The sequence below is a fragment of the Schistocerca nitens genome, chromosome 1 (assembly GCF_023898315.1).
Source record: "Schistocerca nitens isolate TAMUIC-IGC-003100 chromosome 1, iqSchNite1.1, whole genome shotgun sequence".
Lineage (NCBI taxonomy): Eukaryota > Metazoa > Arthropoda > Insecta > Orthoptera > Acrididae > Schistocerca > Schistocerca nitens.
Window position 1 is genome coordinate 297,530,459 of NC_064614.1, and position 19,799 is coordinate 297,550,257.

Sequence of the window (19,799 nt, forward strand, 5' to 3'; positions counted from 1 at the left end):
AATCTCTCGGTAGACTATTACCGTAATCATAAATGAAAGCCACAAAACTGAAAATGTTCTACAGTATTAATTTCTTTCTTTGTCTGGTTTCCGGCTTACAGTGTCTCATGAAGTTTTAACTGAGTATCGTCGTCAAATTGGTGAACAACGCTGCAAAAGATATTCTGCGTAAAAAGTGATGAGAATACAGTATAAATATCATCTTTGACAGTGTAATGTTAACGTAAATTAAGATGTTGAAATTAAACAACAAAGTGAAAAACCAGAAACTAACTCTGTGTGTATCTGCGTGTGTACAAAGTGCAAGGGCGGGACATCATTATTAAATAATTACGCTCAATAGAAGAGCAGATATATCTTTTATACTTTTCTGTTGAATTATTTGATAATGATGTTCTCTTTCACCTTATATTCACACACACCCTGCTTAAGTTTAACATTTTGAATAACATTACAGTACCAATGTCAAAGAAGATATTTATTCTGTGTTTACATCCCTCCACGTGTAATATCTTTTGCAGTGTTGTTCAACAGTTATGTATCCTTTTTGACGATGATACTAAGTTAAAATTTGATTAAGACCTTGTAAATCGAAAACCGAGTAGCGAAATAAATTTTGTATAACTCTCACAATTTTGTGCCTTCCTTTTCTGATGACATTAACCGTGGGCTCCAAAGCACTAAAGTAATTAATGTTACTGTTTCGCTTAAAGTCTGCTATTATTATTATTATTATTATTATTATTATTATTATTTACTACTCATTTTTGATGGTAATAGTAATTTTCCTCTCAATATAATATCTTAGTTGTCTGTTACCGAACCACAAATACGCACAAAACTTGAGTGTGTTTGGTATGTGCAGGTACTCGCCTGATGTAAAATACTGCCTGGTCATCCTTAGTAAAGCAGTAAATAAATTAAATAATGTGGCATTGAGCACATACTTGGGATATCTTTACAATCGTTACAGCACCTGTGTTTAAATTCTGGTGGAGAAATCTTAAAAATTCGAAATTTAGATTGAGTACGTTTGAAAAAGTTTGTGTGTCTGTCAGCTCCTCTCCATTTGTTCCTATTCGACAGTTGATAAGTTGACGCACATTATAAACATGACAACGCGGATTATCGTTATTTACTAATTTCGAGGCAATGAGCGAGGACGATACGTGGGTCATAAAACTGGTGACGCAATGAAGTAGTTTTCGTAGTAAATTATAGGAGTGTCGAAGTGTTGTGTGATTCCGAAACTGGTCATCGTATGAAATACGGCGAGAAGTAACTGGGCGACGCGGACAGGAGTAACGCGCAGCAGGAACGCACGCGGCCGTGCAGTGCGGGAGCGCGCGCCTCGGGGCGCCGAGTGGCGAAGCTGCCGCTGCTCCCCGCGTGGGGCGCGCGTTTGCCGCCAGAGCCCGCCAGCGGCAGCCGGCGGGGAGCAAGCAGATGCTAATGTATGGCAGCCCGGGGCGGGACCGGGCGCGGCCCCCATTGGCCGGCGCGTGGCCGGCGATTGGCGCGCGCGGCCGGCGGGGGCGTGTCGGCCCGCCCCGGGGAGCGGCCGGTGGGGGCGGGCCGCGGTGCGGGCGGGCGCGGAGCGGCGCGGCGCGGCGCCGGCTTGTTCCTCCGCGCGCGCGACGGCCGGCGGACGTGTGCGCGAGACCAGATCACGGTGGCAGCCAGCGTTAGCGTCGGCGTCACGACGGCGGCGTCTCCGTGGCCCGGGCTGGGGCTAGCCGCGCCCGCGCCCGTCGAGCTCGACCCCGTCTGGGGGCGCAAGCTGTACGGCCCGCCCGGCGCTGGCGCGGGAGGCGGCGTGGGCGGCCGCGGGCCGGCGGCGGGGCCGGGGCCGCCCGCGCCGGGGCTCGTCTTCGGGCTGCACCACCACCACCAGGACGTGGCCGCCGGCCTGCACCACCATCACCACCACCACCACCGCGGGCAGGCCACGCTCAAGGAGGAGCCGCTGCCCGCCGCGCGCTCCTGGGCGCTGCAGCCGCCCGTCGACCAGAGCAGGTATTTCGCAGCATCGCTCCGAGTAGAAAATGTGCCCGACGAATTTAACATTTCTCCTGCTCGTCTTCGCCGAAAATATGTTTACAAATTGTGAGAACTCCTGTTTGTCTTAATACGACGTTGCCGAGACCTATTTGTGAAACAGGTGAGCCACTCGTTCGCACTTCCACACCCATCTTTCTTTTCTGATTACTTAGTTTTGAATGTGGTTAAAACTGTCCTCGGTGTTGCGAATCTTTTAATGTGGACCTCTAACAACGGAGCTACTGCCTTGTTACCACCAGTTGGTGATTGTTTTTGTTTGGTACACGGATGAAAATCGGTGTCCCGACTCCACTGACATGGGGAACGATAACGTTTGATGTTAACAAGCTGCACCTTTGTCGTCGATGTGTTACAAAAGTAACCAAACATCTCGCTATAAAGATTTTCTTCGTACGAACTACAACGCGCGATGCTTATGTCATTCACTTACTGGGTCTGTGTTGTTTCGGATCAATTATGCGAAAGAAGATGCTACTAGAAACTGTAGATGTAGTAAAGACAGCCTCCCGTCTCCCAAAGATTCCAGATTATGCTCATAATTTTTTTTAATAAAACGCCGTCTTCATTGTTACGCGTGCACTGTTTGTGTTCCTGAGTGGACCACCAATCCAGTAAGGTGCGTCTTCCTTGCATTATTTGCTTGGCGACGTAGCCAGAGGAATGATCGGCCGTCTGTTATCGTCGTTTCCGGCAGTGCGATCTGAGCTTGCGACCCGTCAGCGGAGGCGAGAGGTGGGCAGTCGACAGCTCGCACATTGTCGCTGCCGTAAATGAATGGGTTGGGGGGCAGGGTGGGGGAGGCCGCGGTGCGGGGGCGTGCCAGGTGCGCACGTGGCCGCGCCGCGCCGGTAAACACGCGCACGTGCCGCCGCACGTGGCCGAGCCTACCTGCTCCCACTCCATCGTGCCACTTGTCTCTGCCTTACGATTCTCGCTGTACCTGCTGCTTTCCTAATCGACAGCATCTGGCACTTAACTCATTTCCGTTCCGTGTCAGCGGTCATTGCCTCAGAGTTTCTCTTGTTATCCATATGCGTCACGACAAAAGTCTGCACCTGCTACCACGTTCTCAGACGTCCACCTTACCTTGCTTTACAACAATAATTACTGTATATCGGACTGTTGTCTGTATTCTAACACGCCGTCTATTACCAAATGGAATTACAGACGACGAATCCAATACCTTTTCTGCAGAAATTTGACAAATCCGACGGCACTAACGCCTTTATTGTAAGATTTCACCTATCCGTACATACACAGATGCGCCAAAAACATACACCAGTACGTCTACAAGTGTTTTGTGAAAACACTTGTTTCGGCGACCTCTCAGCAGCCAATCCACGTATTACTCACCATCTTCAGCAGTATAACTGGCCTCTGTTTTTTCTTTCAGATCAGTTAAGTCGCAAATATTAATCAATAATTACGTCGCTTATTATGTCACGTTAATACGATGTCTCGTAGGTTTTTGTAATTGCTTAGTCCGTGCACTGCGAATAAGTGCTTTGTGCACACATTGCAGACATACTCGAGAAGTAGGGCTACTGCTGTTATAACTGGAGTATTGTTGTGGTGTTCTGTAAAATTAGCAATGTTCTCCTCATAAAGCTACACAATTACCTCAATATCCAAACAGTTTGCTCGCAGCGTAACATCTTACGTATGAAAATAGTTGTCTGCAGTCATTACAAAACGGGATTTCACCGCCTAATACACAAGTCGCTCAGACTCAATGAATAACAAAAGATTTTCCATTTAAAACATTTGACTCTATAACCAGAGTAATTTTGTACATAACGTTTAGCGTTATTTCCTTTTATCGATTACAACTTCGCGTTTGACTAACAGCAGTGCCGTGTTTTGAAGCGGGACGGTAGCTTCTTATCGATGCTATGCAATGTTCTTGCATCACTGCTGGCTGGGAATCCTCCTCCGGTTGTCTTTTCGGTGTTACTTTCGTTATCTCACTACGTGCTAACAGGTCACATGAGCCAACTGATATACGCAGCTTGATATGACCGTTCTGTACCTCACGCATTGCATTCCGGACTTCAGTTACGCTCATCCACGCTGTTACTGCCTCTTTTCTGACGCTGCACATGTAGCTTGCATTGGGCAGTCATCCCAGTATATTCCTGCCTCAGTAAAGTGCCAACAGCTGTATCTGCTCACAACAGACGTGTTGCTTTGTTAAGATTGTACATCGCAAGCTGTTTTTCGAATTACTGTGCGTGTTTACTTCGCATATTACTAGTATTTCTCGCAGTCATTATTACTGATATGAATTACGACTTTTTTCTCATAAAAATCTCAAATACTTGCCGTTAAAAAGCTGAATTTATTCACGACACTAATAGAGAACAGATTGTTAGCTACCAAAAAGATAGTTGTTGTTGTGGTCTTCAGTGCAGAGACTGGTTTGATGCAGCTCTCCATGCTACTCTATCCTGTGCAAGCCTCTTTATCTCCGAATAACTACTGCAACCTACATCCTTCTGAATCTGCTTAGTGTATACATCTCTTGGTCTCCCTCTACGATTTTTGCCCTCCATGCTACCCTCCAGTACTAAATTGGTGATCCCTTGATGCCTTAGAATGTGTCCTACCAACCGATCCCTTCTTCTGGTCAAGTTGTGCTATAAATTCATCTTCTCCCCAGTTCTATTCAGTACCTCCTCATTAGTTACCCGTCTAATTTTCAGCATTCTTCTGTAACATCACATTTCGAAAGCTTCTATTCTCTTCTTGTCTAAACTGTTTATCGCGCAAGGTGCACTTCCAAACATGGCTACAGTACATACAAATACTTTCAGAAAAGACTTCCTGACACCTAAATCTATATTCGTTGTTAGCAAATTTCTCTTCTTCAGAAACGCTTTCCTTGCCATAGCCAGTCTACATTTTATAACCCCCCTACTTCGACCATCATCAGTTATTTTGCTTCCCAAATAGCAAAACTCGTAAACAATTGCCCCTAAAAAGGTGAATTTATTCGCGACACTAATAGAGAGAAGGTGGTTAGCTACCAAAATGGTATGAGTAAATATTTACGATTTGACATGTTAGGATACCTCGAGCCTTCTTAACGGAACACGAGGGAAGTCGTACTCACTGTTTACATTGTGTTTTTTTTCTTTCTGTTAAGAACTACAAAGCCGTCAACTTGTTTGGAGCAAGTTTTTTGAGACGGTAACAATACTATTCGGATCTTCTGTTGTATAAAAAGTGGTCAAGCGGCAGCTCTTCGCGTGTGCGGCATTTAGTGTGACGAAATATCTTCTATTTCTGAATGCGGAATGAGACATATAGCTCTTATTTTGTACATACACTTTCTTCTCTGAACAGCAAGAGAACTGATAGTCAATAATTTTACTTGTACTTCTGTCTCAATAGTTCGTAGACAACGATCAGTACGGGTGTAATTTTAAGAATGAGCAACACTCTGTTTTGAACTGAAATAAGTAGTTGGGTTTGAAGTGAAACAGTTGTTGCCATCTTACTGATGGAAGAAATATAGCGTGTTTTTAATGCGACCACGTAAAATAGCACGTTTGTAGTATATAGGCCTAGCTGACAAAAAAACTGACAAGTTGTTTTATATACGTTTGTGCTGGAATAAACCGTACTGTAGGAGTATCCTACATTTTGTTACATGAGCTTACATTTCAGTAAATCAGTTACGTGGCGCGACACCCATCAGGCAATACCAGGGCATTAAATGAAGCATCAAGAAACGCCTATTTGAGTTGTCTTGCGCTACGTGAAAAACATATGTAGTATATAGGTACACAGCCGAACAATACCAGTAAATCAAGCAAGTGATGTAGCACTCTCAGTGGAATATGCCCGCCATCTGTAGCTTTTTTTTAAAAAAGAAAAAAGAAAAAAAATAGAAGTGTCGCAGCAAAGTTGAGGTACGTACGTTCGCTAACGCGCTGAGGTCGGGCAGAGCGTCAATACTCATACTGCAACGTTTTTTCACCACCTTTCTGTTTTATACTAACAATTGTCCTTATCTCATGATTTACGTAGTTTGACGTTACTGTAATAAATTAACTGAGAACTAGAATAAAACCGGAAACATATAAATAGTAGATAACTTCTTTTAATAAACATACGGTTTTTTGTGTTGCTTTCAGGCTTTATAGTGCGATAGTGTATTAATGAGGTTTTATTCATTAAATAGTATTAAGATTCTGATTGGGCCAACGGTCAACATGGTATTCTCGGAGAATTTTTCTTCATACTGTTTTTCATTTCTAAATATAGAGATTCTTCTTGAAGTTCTAAAGTCACAACGAGTGAACGTAAAGTTTCTCCTGGATAGTAGAGGATATAACAAGGTGGTTGATGGTGACGCACCATTACGTTCTGCCATCATAGGCTATTTTTTTCATTGCATTCTTTCTCTCCCTGTCTGTATGACTTGACGTTTCACTTATTCAAACAGTTGTTAAAGACAGTAGAATTGTCATATAGCATGAAGGTATATTCATTGATCAAATAGTTGAGGACGGCATTAAGGGATGAGCTGGGGCCGGCCGGAGTGGCCGTGCGGTTCTAGGCGCTACAGTCTGGAACCGAGCGACCGCTACGGTCGCAGGTTCGAATCCTGCCTCGGGTATGGATGTGTGTGATGTCCTTAGGTTAGTTAGGTTTAATTAGTTCTAAGTTCTAGGCGACTGATGACCTCAGAAGTTAAGTCGCATAGTGCTCAGAGCCATTTGAACCATTTTTGATGAGCTGGGCAAATTGCTAACTTCGCAGACGAATGTGGTAAATGCGTTGCAAAAGAAGCAAACGGTCCCGTACAGCGCAAATGGCGCACCAGTCTCCTCGTCAGTGTGAAACCGCAACTGGACAACAACAAAAAAAGCGTTTAACGATAGTTTAATGAAGTAAACAGTAATTTAATGAAACCAGTGCCAACTACTCCGCCAGCGTACGGCGAATTGTCGACGTTCCGCACACCTAAAATTGCTCCTGAAAACCGCGGAGGGAAGCCTGTAGAGGTGGTCGCGCACCTCGGCCCGCGCCGGCGTGAGAAGTGCGGCCGTCTGTAAACAGGAAAGACAGGCGGCGGCGCTGTTTGAGCTGCGCCGTGTTTACTGTCCCGGTTGGCTGCGCGGAAAGGAGCCGGCGTGTTTGATCTGCTGCATAATGCACGGCGCGCCCGGGACGACCAAATTACATGCACCTGCGCCCGCTGAAAACATAATTAATAATCCCTCAAGTGTGTCAAGTATGCTCCGTCAGATACCTGGCGGCCAACGACACAAATTAGTTTGCACTTAACAGAATTTGTGCGCTGCGGTCGTGGCCTGCTGTTCCCTATCCCGGCTTCCGTTCGCCGGCCCTTCCCCTGGCACGATGCGTACACCGGACCCCCGCATCAGCCTACACACAGCCACTTACAGCGCTACAAACACCTTTCCGATGCTCCAGTCAATTCTTCCATTTATAAACAAAGGGGGTTATAACCTTTCTCTAATTATCCAAAAGAGGCGTCTGGACGAAGTGCGTACGTGGATAGGATTGTGACTTAAAACTATAGCGTCTTATTTTATAGATTTTATAGATTTACTCTCAAATTCTGTAAAGTTTATCGCTCTGCTTTTACAGAAGGTAAGGTCGGGAATGTAGGTTTCCGGAAGAACAGGCTTCTGGAAAGTCGCGGTACAAGTAATACTCTTAAATTTTCTCAATTGTAACGTCTTCCTGCTTTAGGCGAGTCCGCGTAAGGAATGTAAATCGGCATTTCTATTGCGCAAAAGTATTTTTTTCTTCCCACCGCAACACAATGGAAATTATTTCAAATCCAACATAGTTTTTGTAACTTGCGTCAAATTACAACCAAGCTTTCACTTTTTCCGTAAGATTAGTGCGATACGTTTCGACATGTCGTCAGCTACATTATCAGTTGTCTTTTTGTTGCGCCATTTCACTTAAGGTTAGAACAGCCAGACATTTTAGTCATTTTGTAAAAATAATATTCTTACAGCTGTTATTTTTGTAGCTTTTTATATAAGCTACTAGTTTGGACTCATCAACAGAGTCATCTTCAGGCTCTGTACCTTGAACGACAAAACGCATCTACACTGCACATGTATGTCACAGTGAGCTAATATTTGTGCCCGGTTACCGTAGAAGACTTCACAACTAATGTGTGCCCTTTACATGCTGTTACATCTGTGGAGAGCACACATTGCTTGTGAAGTCTTCTACGGTAACCGGGCAAAAATTTGGTTCCCTATTATAAACGTGTATCACTGGGTGCTTTTTTTGTCGTCCGTGCTACAGGGCCTGAAGATGACTGACGAGTCGAAATTTGGAGCCAAAGAGAAAGCTATACAAATAACGGCTGTTGAAATATAATTTTTACAATTCCTTGACCACCTGCAGTCCCACACTCCATAATTGCAATATGCTGTTACGTCTATTCTAGTCCTTTCGGCTGCACTGTAGTAGTATGTACCACAGAATATAGTTGCCCTCATATTCAGTAAGTCACGCAGCCAGCTTAGTAAATAATGATGCAAGACTGTGAGGATGCCGATGCACAGCCAAGGAAAAAGCGACCGAAACACGTAGCGGTAACCAGGTTAATGTAGTGAACGAAACAGCCTTGTATTGCAAGTAATTCTATAGCAGTAATTTTCTCTTGCTATAAGGAATGTGCTACTTAATTTTATCAGCGGTCTCAAATAATCGAGAGTAACATTTATACATATTTATTTCTTTGTCAGTACATCAAGGTGATCCGTCCTAAATAATAGAAAAGAAAAAAGGCATCTGGATCCATGAGACTACTCCAGAATTTGCTATAATAGTATTTTCGAGCATAGTATATTTTCGAATTACCTAAAGAGGTACATAATGCTTTCTTGCTTTTTAATTCAAATTACGCAACATATACACTTAATTTTAAACCATTTTTATACTTCCTATTTGTAATACTAATATCAGCGTAGGGAGATACGTGTACTACGTAGATGCGTGTGCTCTGTGCGACAAACGTACGTCCAGAGCTACTACCGGACGTCCGGACAGTTGTCATTTCTTCCTTCGCCTCTCCCCCTTTCATTACTAAGAATAACAATAGTTCGTCTGGAATACGTAACAAGCCTCCACTCACTAGGAAAAATTGCAGAAGTGAGAAGTGCATAGAAGAAAAATTAGCATTTAGTCTTGGTTGCATCCCCAGCAATCTGGTACACAAGATTAGAGAAGCAACATAAACGTGCATAAAAAAGGCAAACAAGAAAGTCTGAAACCTTTCTCAGTGTTCTGCCCTAAAAGTAAGCCGTTGCATCAGCACATGCGTGTAACAAAAAATAAATCTTTTTTTGAAGCCTAAAATTGTGGCGTAAGAAGAAAAGCCGCGAAGCCTGGACTGGAGTGTTTTTGACAGTTCGACGTCTGTGTACTTCCAGGCCGGAGCTGCCAGTGCCAGCACAGTAGATACATTCTGGATGAAGGACAACCTGCCATTTACGAGAGGTCGATAGCATAAAGAAAAGGTCATAGCTACTGAAGTAGGTGTTACTGGCAACTGACATCTAGACTTGAAATAAGCACCAAACGTAATAGCGTGTTAACAGTTGAAGAAAAAGAAAACTGTGACCACTGTGCGTAGAGGCGAGAGCGTGGTACAGTTTCTGAGTGGGTCAATCTCCAAGTTGATCACTCCCGCGCCCATCATCAGGCGCTTAGTTCAATCAAATGCTGTTATATACTGTAAAAGCAAGTATCTTTTTATTTCATTCGAGATTCAGTGCTATATCATCTTTCTTAAACTGTGTGTCGAAAAGAAGAGTTGCTTACATAATGAATGTCTTGTTGTGATGTTCGCAGACGCAACACACGGTTGCTTCACTCTTCTTCGCCTCTTCAGATTTCCACACGACAACTTGCCAAATGGCACGGCGTCTTAATAGCAAGACCTCCTTCCTCCAGTGTTCCTAGAATTTCGCCTCGCCGTGGACCGGTTGGCTGAGGCTTATAGCCCGTTTTGGGAAGGTAAATAACTGTAATAAAACGTTTTACTGTCTCACACGGCATATGATACTCTGACTCCAACCATTGTAAATGTCTATCGATTACTTGTGTTAGAGTGCACCGTATATTACGATGGGCATTGGGATTAATGGTTTTTGTGATCACAATGTAATTATCGTTTACTTTTTACCTGAACGATGAACGAGTTGCAAATGACAGAAGAACTCCCTCGAAGTATCCGGCTACTCGCTCTTCTGATCTCGATCCGTCCATTATATATTTTGCGAAGCATTAGAAATATTTCGTACATTCAACATTGAGTCCCTTATAGCCAATCACATGGCACAGAAGCAGGTAACTGTAGATGTGGAACTTAATCATCGCTGATGATTGTCGTGAAATCTCAAATGACGTTCTAGTAATGTCAGCTGCGAAATGCAATAGAATGTGGCGTCATTTTCCATCAGTACAGATAGAAAAATATGGTTAATATCCAATTGCAGCAGTATTTTGCAAATGCAATAAATAAAACGTGTCGCACAATCGTCTTTTTAAGGAAACAAGTTGTCAGTGGGAATATTGTGATAAAAGGTCATACAATAACTACTCAAAAGTACAATTCTTTGTTCTCTAACTGCGTCCGGCAGCTGAGTGAGAATCATTGAACTTGGTTAATTGTGACTTGCTGTTCAATATTTCCTGCCCAGACGCGAGAAAACTTGGATTCGTTTCATTGTAATAGCTTTTTGCTTGGAATAGAAGAAGCAGAGGGAAGATATTTTGAACAATATGTAGACTAGTTAATTCATTATATAAAAACATGAGCAAGCAAACTACTTCAGAAGTATGTGATCAGCAACAGTTCCACCACGCCAATAAAAACTATATTGTGTGATAGATAGATATATATGCTGGATACTAAAGAATAGATATCTCACTATCAGTAGACTATAGTATCTCCAGCATAACAACAGAAATGAAATGAAATGAAAACAGCCGGCCGGTGTGGCCGAGCGGTTCTAGGCGCTTCAGTCTGGAACCGCGCGACCGCTACGGTCGCAGGTTCGAATCCTGCCTCGGGCGTGGATGTGTGTGATGTCCTTAGGTTAGTTAGGTTTAAGTAGTTCTAAGACTGATAACCCTAGATTTTAAGTCCCATAGTACTCAGAGCCATTTGAACCATTTTTTTAATGAGAGCAGACGAGTTATTGTCTAAAGAAATATCGAAAAATAGTAAAAACCAAGAAAGAATAGAAACATAGCATAAAATACGCTGTGTCTGTCCAATGATACTGTGCAACTTTTTTTGCATTCGTATGGCATGTATGCCTTTGTTTACAATCACAAATGGCTGTGAGTACTATGGGACTTAACATCTATGGTCATCAGTCCCCTAGAACTTAGAACTACTTAAACCTAACTAACCTAAGAACAGCACACAACACCCAGCCATCACGAGGCAGAGAAAATCCCTGACCCCGCCGGGAATCGAACCCGGGAACCCGGGCGTGCGAAGCGAGATTACAATCACAGACAAAGTGTTTAAACTCTTCATCAAACACGTCTTTCGTAACATACAACTGCGTAGGCCTAAATAATAAATTCATTTGACAATATAAATGTAGCTGTTATTAAGATAAAGTTATAATTTTTAACGCTAGCTGAATTTTTCGTCGGTGATTGGTAGAACGTGGTAATAGCATTAAATAGGAAACACTTCATAATTTTCCTCAAAATCATAATTTTTGGTCACGAGTCGGCTTTCGGAATCTTAGGCCATGTTCAGGTGACAAGCTGAAGACGCCCTGAAAAGCCGAAGGCCAGTTTGCGATCAAATAAATAAAAAACTCTGTATCGTCTGAGCATCTTGAGCCCGTGTTGACGTATCACTAAAGATATAACAACTGCGGTTAAACTTACAGGTACGCGAAGTGGTTTCAACGGTGCATTGTTATCTTATCTAGCACTAGGACTGTACAATAGTAGTGCATGGAAGTGAGTATTCCACGTTTTTTGTAAGGGATCTCCTGTGTACGTCAGCCAGTTTCTGAACGTTGGGTCTCAGGCCTCACAGTACCTCTCACTATAGGCAGTTGGTCATGACGATGGTCGTCTAGATATCTCAGTTGTTTACTCGAAACTGATGCGGCCGGCAAGAATACCGAAAACATTCCATACAGAGGTACATCCTCCGGCTGACATGACCTCTGTAGCTTTTATCCACATAACGCCCGAACTCCGCAGCTTGCCCAAAACTGCCCTTGCTGCCAGAACACGAACTGTGCAGCTAGTAGTAGATCGTGATTTTCTCTTGCTCACTGCTTGCAACATACCAGTAAGACGTATTCTAGGAGTGTAGCTCTGTTATGTTAGAGTGTGTTATAGCACTTTCACTGCATTTTTTAAATTTAAATTGTCTTATATATTCTTACGAAAGGATGACGAAAAATTCTTTAACGAAAAAAGTATATAACAAACAGCTTCAGTTCCAAGTACTTTTATTCGGAACATATTTTTAAGCAAACGATAAGTGCAACCTGCCTACTGCACTATTTTATTCTAACTGGATTTCTTGTCAGTTTTTCGTACGGAACCTGAGCCAAAGCTATTGAGCCGAATGTTAGAACCTATTTTTACTCTTCTCAAATTCCTTGAATTGGGAAGGAAACAATCTTAAAACTTCCTAGCAGATTAAAACTGTGTGCCTGACCGGAACTCAAACTCGGGACCTTTCCCTTTCGCGGGCAAGTGCTCTACCAAATGAGCTACCCAAGCACGACTCACCACCCGGCCTCACAGTTTCAATTCTGCCAGTACCTCATCTCCTACTTTCAAAACTTTGTAGAGCACTTTCCGGCGAAAGGCAAAAGTCCCGATTTCGAGTCCAGATCCGGCACACAGTTTTAATTTGCCAGGAAGTTTCATATCAGCTCCGCTGTAGAGTGAAAATCTCATTCTAGAGATATCTTAGATGGGAAAGTTAAGATGTCGTTGAGTAGCCTCTGCAGCTCCGTCTTTGTCGTGACGATAGAGGAATCACTGTTAGCTATCAGTGGGTAAAAGCTAAGCTGTGACAAGGGAAGCGTGCACTTTTGAGCTCTGCATTCGCACAGTTGTTGTACATACTATGATGTATCAAATGATCTTCTCAAGCGGTTTCGGGAAATCTGTTAAGGCCAAGGAATACAAATCTGCACGTAATGCGTTCTAATTTCGTTATTGACCTATTTTTTCTTATTTTCTACCAAACGCTCGTGTGATGATTTTTCAGTCATCTTCGTGGTTCCAGTAACGGGTACCGACTCTTATTTCAAAAACACAGTTATCTTATCTCTACTGTCAGACGCAGATTAGGATTTGGGAAATTAGTCACTCTTCATCCTCCACAAACATAATTTCCTGTCAGCCCGACATTTAACATGCCACATATTCCTACGAATTTATTAATAACGGCATTAAAATACAAAGTATGTTTTAATATAGTCATAAAAGTTAACATGAGCGGTTAATACACCGATTTTTCTTTTTTTGGGAAATCATAACTCAATGAACCCCTCCAACTTCGATCTGCGTCTGTTTGTCGTGTAGAATGGATGCCCTGAGTGATCACTAACTAATCGATCACTTCTAGTGTTGAAATGAAGCGCTCCGTGATACTGCAGACAGGAAGAAGGCGACCCACGCTCATTTCACGAGAAGGGGACGTAACTGCTCCCAAAGCAGTACAAATACATTGTCATTCGACACAGGTTCAGCCTGGCTCGACATTTCTTGGGTTAAAGTTCTTTTCAGTACGAACTCTGCAAAGGCGAAAGACTGCCAATCTGCACATAATGCGTTCTCGTCTCCACATCGGTCTTTTATTTCTTTTTTTCTTTTTTGTTTTTCCCTTCTGCCAAACGCTCGTATGATGATATTTCAATCCCCTTTGTGGTTCCGTTAACGACTCTTTTTTCAAGAACACATTAAATTTATCTTTGTAGTCAGGCGCCTCCAATTCATCACTATGATTATCGTTATTATTATTGTTGTAGTGGCACATATGATTGGTGGAAGATTAGAATTCATTTGTTTGTTTTACGCGTTCAGGACAAGGGGAATTAATAACGTATACACAGAGATTAATTACATGCCAAGCTTCAATTATAGAAGTTATTTATGACGCTATAGCTCAAATGGCTCTCAGCACTATGGGACTTAACATCTGACGTCATCAGTCCCCTAGACTTAGAACTACTTAAACCTAACTAACCTAAGGACATCACACACATCCATGCCCGAGGCAGGATTCGAACCTGCGACCGTAGCAGCCCCGTGGTTCCGGACTGAAGCGCCTAGAACCGCTCGGCCACAGAGGAATAACGCTATAGCACAGGAGTTAATGTGTACAATACAAATTTATACAATAGAGTCAGGAAGATAAGAAAACAGACAGTAAGATCCTTCTCCTCATGTTCTGTGGAGAGCCCAAACCTGACTGCTGTTTTGTTAACTGCATCAGCATGACTGGTAATGTATGTGCCCGACAGGTTCCTGCAGAGTAACAGGTGGTGTTGGTCCTGTAGATCATCAGAGTGACAAATTTCATCATCACTGGTGAGGACCCATTTCCTGAGGTTCACTCTGCATGGTGAAACCCCAGTTCTCAGACTGTAACATAAGGCAGGTGTGATCGTGCAACTGGTTCCTCTTTAACATTTTAACATTCGTTCGGGGCGACTCAGACAAAGAATTTCACCAAAATCCCATTCGTCGAGTCACTTGGGCGGGGGGATGAAGGAATAGCTGCAGTTGTCTCCATGGAGCTCTTTCTTGATCTCCGTTTTGGTCGCTGAGACTCATGTCAAAAAAGGGAACGTCTGGGATCGGTGTCCTGTTTCTTCCTCTTCACTTCTGAAGCTGCTTTCCTGAGAATACTTGGTATATGTTTGCCCACAATATGGTACAGTATACTGACACGAGTTGGTCGTAAGATAACCGCTCACAATGGGTCCAGTCTCGACCAAAGCTTTATCAACCTGTCTGACATGTAGAGAATTTTGCCAGGCTGGTGCAGAATATTCTGCTGCGGAGAAACAAAGTAATAGGACAGGTGTTAGAAGCACTTTTGACTGAGCGCCTCGGCTGGTTCCTGTAATTTTACGGATGATGTTGTTCTGTGCAGATATTTTGAGCAGGGTTTCTTCTCAGTGAGCTCTGAATGTAGGGGAACGGCCCGTTTTGACTCCAAGATATTTGGGAGTGTGGCAGTTGAGTTGTTCTTCTCTCCAAGTGCTGTTTGGTGTTTTATTAGCTTCCCTATTTCTTTGATGAAATGCGCAGACTTGTATCTTTCCAGGATTTGGCTTCAAATGGTTGACATAACGGTACTTGGCCAGGTGTTCAAGACATCTTGGCAGCTTTATCTCCATTTCCTCAAACGCTTCATCTTGAACAGCACTCGCCGTATCCTATGCAAATGAAGCCCATTTTTCTGAACCCTCCATACGCTTGTCTTGCTTTGTGTGATGACAAAGTATCGCGTATTTTCCTGCCAACATTTGATGAGCTGTATTAAGCGGTAACCGTTTACGACTGAATACTGATTTCGGAGCCACCTTTTACAGCTGACAGTATCGTAAGCTGCTGTGGCGTGAACGAAAATCACAGCAGTAACTTGACCTCCATCATACCCATCCACAGTATACTGGACAAAATTATCTGTCCTCAGCAAGACTTTCCTGGTCAAAAGCTTGACTGCTCTTGTATGAGGTTTTTATTAACTTACTCTGGTATTCGATTCACAGACAGTCAGTCTTTCCATTATTTTATACAAATGACAGAGAAGTGAAACTGAATGGAAGTTTTTTGGATGTACTGGCTCTTTCCGAAAATTCGAGTACAGTAAAGGCAGTGTTGTATCCTTTCACCCTAGCAGGTTGCTCAGAAGCCGCTTATCGGCGGCTGGCGCTCTCGTGTCTGCTCAACAGGCTCGTAACACTCTGAACCTCGATTTATCTGAAAAGTAGTCAGCGAAAAGTTGAACTGCGCTCCCTTGTGAGCCGTAGTTCTTTAGGCATAAGATTTTTCAAGTGTTTCAACTTTGTCCTCTTCAAAGTAAATCCCCCTCAGATATAATACACTTGTACCAGCACTTTTTCCAACCTTGGATCGCTTCTGGAAGTCACTCTTCGTTACGGTTTTCAGCTCCTTCAGCGGTTTGTTTCTGTCACAGCAGTGGTGGGAAAAAGACGTCTTTACATGGTCCTCTTCACACTCAGGTATAGAAAGAATTTTCAGGGGGCAATGTCCTGCTAATTTGGTGGCTGAGATATCTTTTTACCAAAAAATCACGTACAAGCATTGAGACGTGAGCGGGAGCATTATCGTGATGCGATTACCACGTGTGCTTTTGCCACAGTTCTGGTCGTTTTTTTCGGATTGCTCCACGCAGTCGGTGCATAACTCCCAGGAAGTATTTCTTACTGGTCGTAAGACCATGACGCAGGAAGTAATGATGTACTGTCCCACTGTAGTCGAAGAAAATAGTGACAAAACCTTCACAAGTGATATAATTTGTTTTTTCTCTCTCTGTCTTCCGGCAGTTGCCGTTGGGACGATTGGGCCTTGGTTTCGGCTTCATACCCGTATACCCATGTTTCGTCGACTGTTATCACCGCCCTTAGAAGTTTTGAATCGTTGTCGATTCTCGACTTCATTCGGCAATTCCTGATCGATGTCTCCGCTACGCTGTTTCTGCTCGAAGTTCAACAGTTTTGAAACAAACTTTACTGTCAAACGTCTCGTACACAATACATATACTTGGCATGAACGAGAGGATATGCCGTCATCATCAGCAATCTCGTCGATTTTCCAGAACCATTTTCTTACTTCTTCCACAGTGGCGTCAATAACTGATGTGCTAGGGCGCCCAGGGCGATAGTCGTCTTCTCGACCCTGTGTGAAACGCTTTACTCATAAACGCTTGTCTTATCATAGAAGATTCGCCAAATGCCACCATCAGTAGTTCGATTGCGGTGCTGCACTTAATTCCATATTTAGAGCAAAATTTACTGCAAATTCCTTGAACCATCTTTTTCTATAGTAAAAATTCGCCGAGCGCTCGAAAAGAGATATAACATTTTCGACTCTTAACAATATATTCCAAACGGCTGAAAATTGAAACATACGAGCAAGAACATGTGTACCAACAAGATAAATGAAATCGAAAATTGGATGCATAAAATCCCGCGACATTAAAAAAAAAATTCCATTACTTTTTGATTGTACCTCGTATTTTGACAATACGCTGACTTGAGGCTTATGTAGGTTGTTCTTCTATTTGAAAGCGTGAGTAAGAGTGAGAGGAAGTGTTGCAGAGTGACTTAGAAGTACGTTTTATACTTAACCATTTGGCGCAGTGTTTTCAAAAAATTTAACCACATTCGTTTCGAATTAGTTTCCTAAGGGCGCTGGCCTGGTGTCCCCGCTGTTGACCGCCCTGTTCATAACACCATCACCACCGCCGCCGCCGCAGCGACGTAGCGGAGAAATGACGCGCAGGATGGCTGCGGGCAAGGCAGGCGCGCCCACCGCAGGCGTATCGGACTGCTGTGGTGAATTAGCTGCGCACCCGTCGCCGCCGCCGACCGCCCAGGGCGTTTTGTTAACAAGCCACGCGAGACGAGACGAGACGATGCGATGCGAGGCGAGGCGCGTGCGGCCACGCACTGCGCCACGCACCACACGCACGCGCGCACGCACACGCTCGCGCCAGCTGGCCGACCGCCCCTAATGAATTGCGTTAAGATGATGCCTCGCCGCCGCCGCCGCACTGCTGCCAACCTAATTGCAGCTCTCAATCCATTACGGAAAATAATAAGCGGAGACAAATTATGTTGGAAAATGTTGTTAAACCGTTATGCGGGGCCCGCTGGTAATGCAATCACACGGGGCGCGCCTCCTTCCCCCGCCTAATATCTGACAAATTTGCCGGCGCGCGCATCGCTCAATCTCGCTGCGCGCTCCAAACTCGCCTCTGACGTATTGCGTGCAACGCGGCGGGCGCTTGCGTAGAGAGTTCGCGAGGTTTCACGGCGTGGCAAGCAGCCCACCAGCGCTGCTCCTTCTCTCACGCCTCATCGAATTTTGCCCGCAGCGCGATTGCTTTTCCGTTTGTTCTGACTAAAGTATGTCTAGCGGCTGAGCTAGGTCATAGAGGTACGAAGTGCACATACCAAGGACTTAACTGCTAAGGTCATCAGTCCCAAAGCTTATTACACACTACTTAACCTAAAGTATTCTAAGGACCAACACACACACCCATGCCTGAGGGAGGACTCGAACCTCCGCCGGGATCATGATTTCAAAGATGCTCCGAAAAACAATACTAAATAAACAAAAATAATGAAGTTACTTCCATATTCATATCATTGGGAACGCCGTCAGGTTTTTTCGGCGTTTGGCATTTTCCAGTCAGCTGCGTATACACTATGTTATCGATTTTAAAATGATACAATTATATCCTCACGTATCCATTTGACTGCCCAATCGTGAAAATCATGTCTGAAGATGGTGTTATTTAGCTTCGAAATCGATAACATATTGTACATCTGAACAGCAATAATATAGAAAGCTGATCGGAACCTGTCAAATATAAGTTATTAATAAATACGCCTGGAATCCTACTAATTTCTTTTGACTAAATGAATCAGACAAAAATGAAGACAATTTTAACATCTGTCTGCCTGCCTATCTCTCTAACTCTGACTCCTATTCTCGCTATTCGCGCTTTATTGCGACTCACTCGTCATTGGCATTCAAAAATTAGGTACTGACATTAACACATTTAGCGAGCAGAAGACTTTCTTAACCCTAAATAATCACTTCAAAAAATGTACACTTTCTGCCAGTGGTGTTAAGGATGTCTCGTGTATTACAACTGCTCTTTCGTTGAGTTTTTGAAGCGGAGAAGGAAAAATAGTCCGGTATTTTCTAGATCTGTATGAGAAACCGCTTAAAATCCTCACCGAGACTGGCCAGTGAATCCCACCACTTTCCATCATACGTCACGCGATTACATTCCTATTGGCATATCTCCATTACCTGCATACCGACATCATTGAGCACGCCCTTATCACCGCGGTTTGGACGATAATAAGAAGAGCTCACTTATTAAAACGTTTATTTTTATTTTTGCGTTTTAGGCATGGCGCTACATCGGAATATCAGAGAAAAGAACTTAATAAAGCGTATCATGTCAATTGGTATCTATCGCAACATAGTTGCTTAAGAAGGCATTGTTGAACACCAATATTACGGTACATACCACTTGATACGATACGCTGTATTAAGTTTTTTCTCTAATATTCGTACTGTGCACCAATACCGAAACTCGCAACTGAAAAAGGTTTAAGAGCAAATAAGCTCTTGTTATTAGTACCCAAAAATCAGTGATACGGACGTGCTCGATAAGGGTCGCAGAATTCCTGCGCGACTACGTATGACAAGTTAAAAAATAGATGAAATCATTTTATGCATCTCTCCTCCAGTTCAAAGAGCAAATAGTACTGATCTCCCAAATCCTTGATGGCCTATCAGGAATATTATGTGAGCTACCAGCAGTGAAGTGACAAAAGGTGCTGCATTTTCTAAAATTTGTAACAAATCTGCGTTTATTAATTAGATACAAAAATGACGGACAAATTAATGTCACAAATTGTGGATTTTTTTTCTATGTTATTGATAGCTTTTTCAAAATG

General features: G+C 43.3%; 2 protein-coding genes across 2 annotated transcripts in view; both read left to right on the forward strand.

The window, feature by feature from the left end:
- LOC126243639 (translation initiation factor IF-2-like) overlaps positions 1-1,736 on the forward strand; it is a 130,159-nt gene extending 128,423 nt beyond the window's left edge. The window contains exon 3 of the mRNA XM_049948179.1: positions 1,316-1,736. Within this exon, the coding sequence (XP_049804136.1) occupies positions 1,316-1,736 (421 nt within the window). The remainder of the gene's footprint in view (positions 1-1,315) is intronic.
- A 170-nt stretch (positions 1,737-1,906) lies between these two features.
- LOC126235517 (transcription factor collier) overlaps positions 1,907-19,799 on the forward strand; it is a 600,438-nt gene continuing 582,545 nt past the window's right edge. The window contains exon 1 of the mRNA XM_049944238.1: positions 1,907-2,016. The gene's annotated coding sequence lies outside the window, so the exon portion shown is untranslated. The remainder of the gene's footprint in view (positions 2,017-19,799) is intronic.